This window comes from Thermobia domestica, chromosome 3, assembly GCF_964235325.1.
Source record: "Thermobia domestica chromosome 3, izTheDome1.hap1.1, whole genome shotgun sequence".
Taxonomy (NCBI): domain Eukaryota; kingdom Metazoa; phylum Arthropoda; class Insecta; order Zygentoma; family Lepismatidae; genus Thermobia; species Thermobia domestica.
This window is the reverse complement of record NC_137456.1, coordinates 32401205-32404529: the sequence shown is the minus strand read 5'-3', so window position 1 is coordinate 32404529 and position 3325 is coordinate 32401205. Positions and strand designations below refer to the sequence as shown.

Here is a 3325-nt window from a genome sequence, read left to right as displayed (position 1 = left end):
CATCAGAAAATAGAATAACCAGAGCTAGTTCTCTTGAAGGCGTAATATAGTCATACAGAATGGCCTATTCTGAAAGGGTTGATCTTACGTGATGTTATGTGCACAGACCAGATTCATAGCCCTGTTCTCATTCAGAACTAACTTTAAGTACAGATTCTCTCTTTCATAACTTTGCTTTAGCTGTGGATGAAGGACGCAAAACATTAAAAGATCACACTACACGCTCGAAAAGAAAGGCATGAACTAGGTTTTGAACTATACGATGGTCTAGTTTGTACCGTGAGTATCTTTGGTGCACAGGGTCCCGTGATCGAATGCCGGTGGGATATACTATAATTCGAAGATACTAGGGTGGTTTGTTTTCCAATTTAAACTGTAGATTCATTTCGGTGCTGAAAGGAGACACTTAAATGCATTCAACTAAGTATGAACAAATATACCTTACCACTCGGCGATACAGTCCTATGTGCGCCTTGGCCTCCTCAACAATTAGCCTCCATTTGTCTCTATTCTTCAATCTGTTAGCCCATACTTTTATCTCCATCTGTTGCCTTCCATCGTCATTTCATCGCGATTTGGGACTTTTTCGTCCTCTGTTTTTATACATTTTTTCGTGCAGTCTGTTAACCGTTATTCTTTTCACATGTCCAAACCATCTTAACCGCTGAGAATAATGAACCTAACTATATCCTGATTCCCCAGTATATCAGATATTTTTCATTGGTTCTTCTTCTCCATTCGTCGCCCTCTTTCACGGGTCCGTAAATTTTTCTTATAATTTTTCTTTTAAATATCCTGAGCATGTTCTTATTCCGATTCGCCATGATCCATACTTCCTCCCCGTAGGTTATTACAGGCCAAATCATTGTTTTGTAAGTCTTCATCTTTGTGAACTTACTAATTAATTTACTCTTCAGCAGCTGCATGTTACAATAGAATGCTTTGTTACTTGTTTGTATTTTTTCCTGTATTGTATCACTTATTCCGTTTTGATTGTTCAGTGTCATACCTAGATATTTAAAGCTTCTTACGGTCTCGAAGGTCTTGTTCTCTATCTTCAATTCCGTTATGTTTCTTTCTTTCATTTTTGTGGATATTATCATGTACTTAGTTTCTCCTCCGTTGACTATTAATAACATTTTTCCAGCCTCTTTTTCCAATTTGATGTTTACCTGTTTCAGTTCCCTTTCAGTTCTCGCTATAATTGTAACGTCATCTGCGCAGGCTAATATCTGGCTCAGTTTGGTGAATATGGTTCCTCGTTTGTCTATTTTATTTATTGCTCTATGTAATGCTATATTGAATAGTGTCGTAGACAGACCATCTCCCTGTTTGACTCCACTATTATATTCAAATGAGTCTGTTAAATTCTCTCCTATTTCACCTTCGCTTTTGTTTCTTCCATTGTCATTTCTACTAATCCCACCAATTTCCTTGGTATGCCACATTCCTTCAATGTATTAATCAGGGTCGTTAGATTAATGCTGTCGAAAGCACTCTAAACAATCTATAAATAACATGTACAAAGTAACATTATGTTTATGATCCTTTTCCACTATTTGTTTTAATATAAATAACTGATCCATTGTGCTTCTGTTGGGCCTAAACCCTCCTTGATATTCCCCAATTATTTTTTCAGAGTATTTCCGCAGTCTTTCGTTTATTACAGTGGACATTATTTTCTATGCTATCTTAAGTAATGTGATTCTTCTATATTTTGCGCAATCCAACCTGTCACCTTTCTCGGGGATTGGACATATTATTTCCACTTTCCAGCTGCTGGACATCCTTTCTTCCTCCCATATCTCTTTTATAAGCTTGGGAATTTTTTGTTTAATTACAGGTGCGGAGTATTTAACTATTTCTGCGATGATGTCGTCTTCGCCGGGTGCTCGATTATTTCTCAGTTTCTTAAGTGCTGCGCATATTTCTTCCTCAGTTGGGTTTGCTATTTCTTCTTCCTCGTCGTGTTGTTGCTCGTATAGTTTCTGCTCTTCGTCTTGTTGGTCGCCCCTTATCTCTTTTATATTCAGCTGTTCACGGAAGTATTCGGCCCATCTTTCCATCATTTTATCCTCTTCCAATACCTTCCAATTTTTATCTCTACAACTTGTAGTCCTAAGCTGATATTCCATCAGCATTTTACCAATTCTGCATAGAGCTTTCTTATCTCATTCTCTCGGCTTAGTTGCTCGATCTCTTCTAGGATATGTTTTAAGCTGTCCCTCTTTTTTCTTCTGCAGATCTTATTTGCTTTATGTTGCAGTTCTATATACTTTTTATAATTTGCTCTTGTTTCTCTTTGAAGCATTTTCTTCCTTGCATTATTCTTTTGTGTTACTATCTCTCTACATTCATGATCAAACCAGTCCCTATTTGGTGTTTTGTATCACTTGTTGTGCTGTCTCTTTTAACACACTTTAATCGCATTCCACCTTTGTTCCTCATGTTCTTCCTCTCTTATTCTTTCCCTTGTTATCGTTTTATATTTTTCTTTAATTTGTTCATCTATGAAGTTATCGACGTTCCATTTCCTTCTTCGTTTACCCTTTATCCCGTGCCATTTGCTTATTCTTTCTCTTACCTTAGCTCTCACTACATAATGATCTGAATCACTATTTCGATCTCGACAGCTTCTCACATCCATAAATGAGGTAGCATACCTTCTATTTACCGAAACATGATCTCTTTGGTTTATTGTATTACTATCGGGCAATTTTCATGTTCCATGATGAATGTATTTGTATGGAAAGCATGTGTTTTTTATTAACAGCTTATTTTTTTTTACCGAAAACTGCCCTAGTTTGATCCCATTTACATTGCCTTCCTCGTGGAAAGTATATCTTCCCACTACTTTTCCCTGAAATTCCTCCTTCCCGATTTTTGGGTCGAAGTCTTCTAAAACGATTAGCATATCATATTTTGGTGTGTGGTCACAGACTTTCTCCACTTATCGTAAAATTCCTCTTTTCCTTTATCCTCCTTTTTCTCTATTGGGGCATATGCCGAAACAAGTGTGATATCTTAAATTTTCTTTTAATTCTTAGTTTGCATATTCGTTCATTTTCAGGTTCAAATTGTAAAATACTTATCACTAGTCTCTTCCTGATCATAAATCCCACTCCACACTGCCCTGTTTGCTCTACTGTTCCACTATACATCATAACGTAGTGGGGTATGTCAAACCTTGAACCAGTAGCGTAGCCAGGATGTGTGTTTGGGGGGGCAAGTGCTGTTATAGGCTCAGATAGAAAGATTACAAACAAAAAATAACACGAACATAAACATATATTAAAAATTACAAACATCAAAGTACCAAAGTACA

General features: G+C 36.8%; 1 protein-coding gene across 1 annotated transcript; it reads right to left on the bottom strand.

Annotated features, from left to right (window-relative positions):
• Positions 1-683: 683 nt before the first annotated feature.
• On the bottom strand, positions 684-1448 carry LOC145681729 (uncharacterized). The gene has a single exon (XM_081753339.1). It carries the CDS (start codon positions 1446-1448, stop codon positions 684-686), a length of 765 nt encoding a protein of 254 aa, XP_081609465.1.
• Between the last annotated feature and the right edge of the window lie 1877 nt (positions 1449-3325).

Coding starts and splice junctions, on each gene's coding strand:
- LOC145681729 (XM_081753339.1), bottom strand. CDS start 1,448: ATGTGGCATACCAAGGAAATTGGTGGGATTAGTAGAAATGACAATGGA.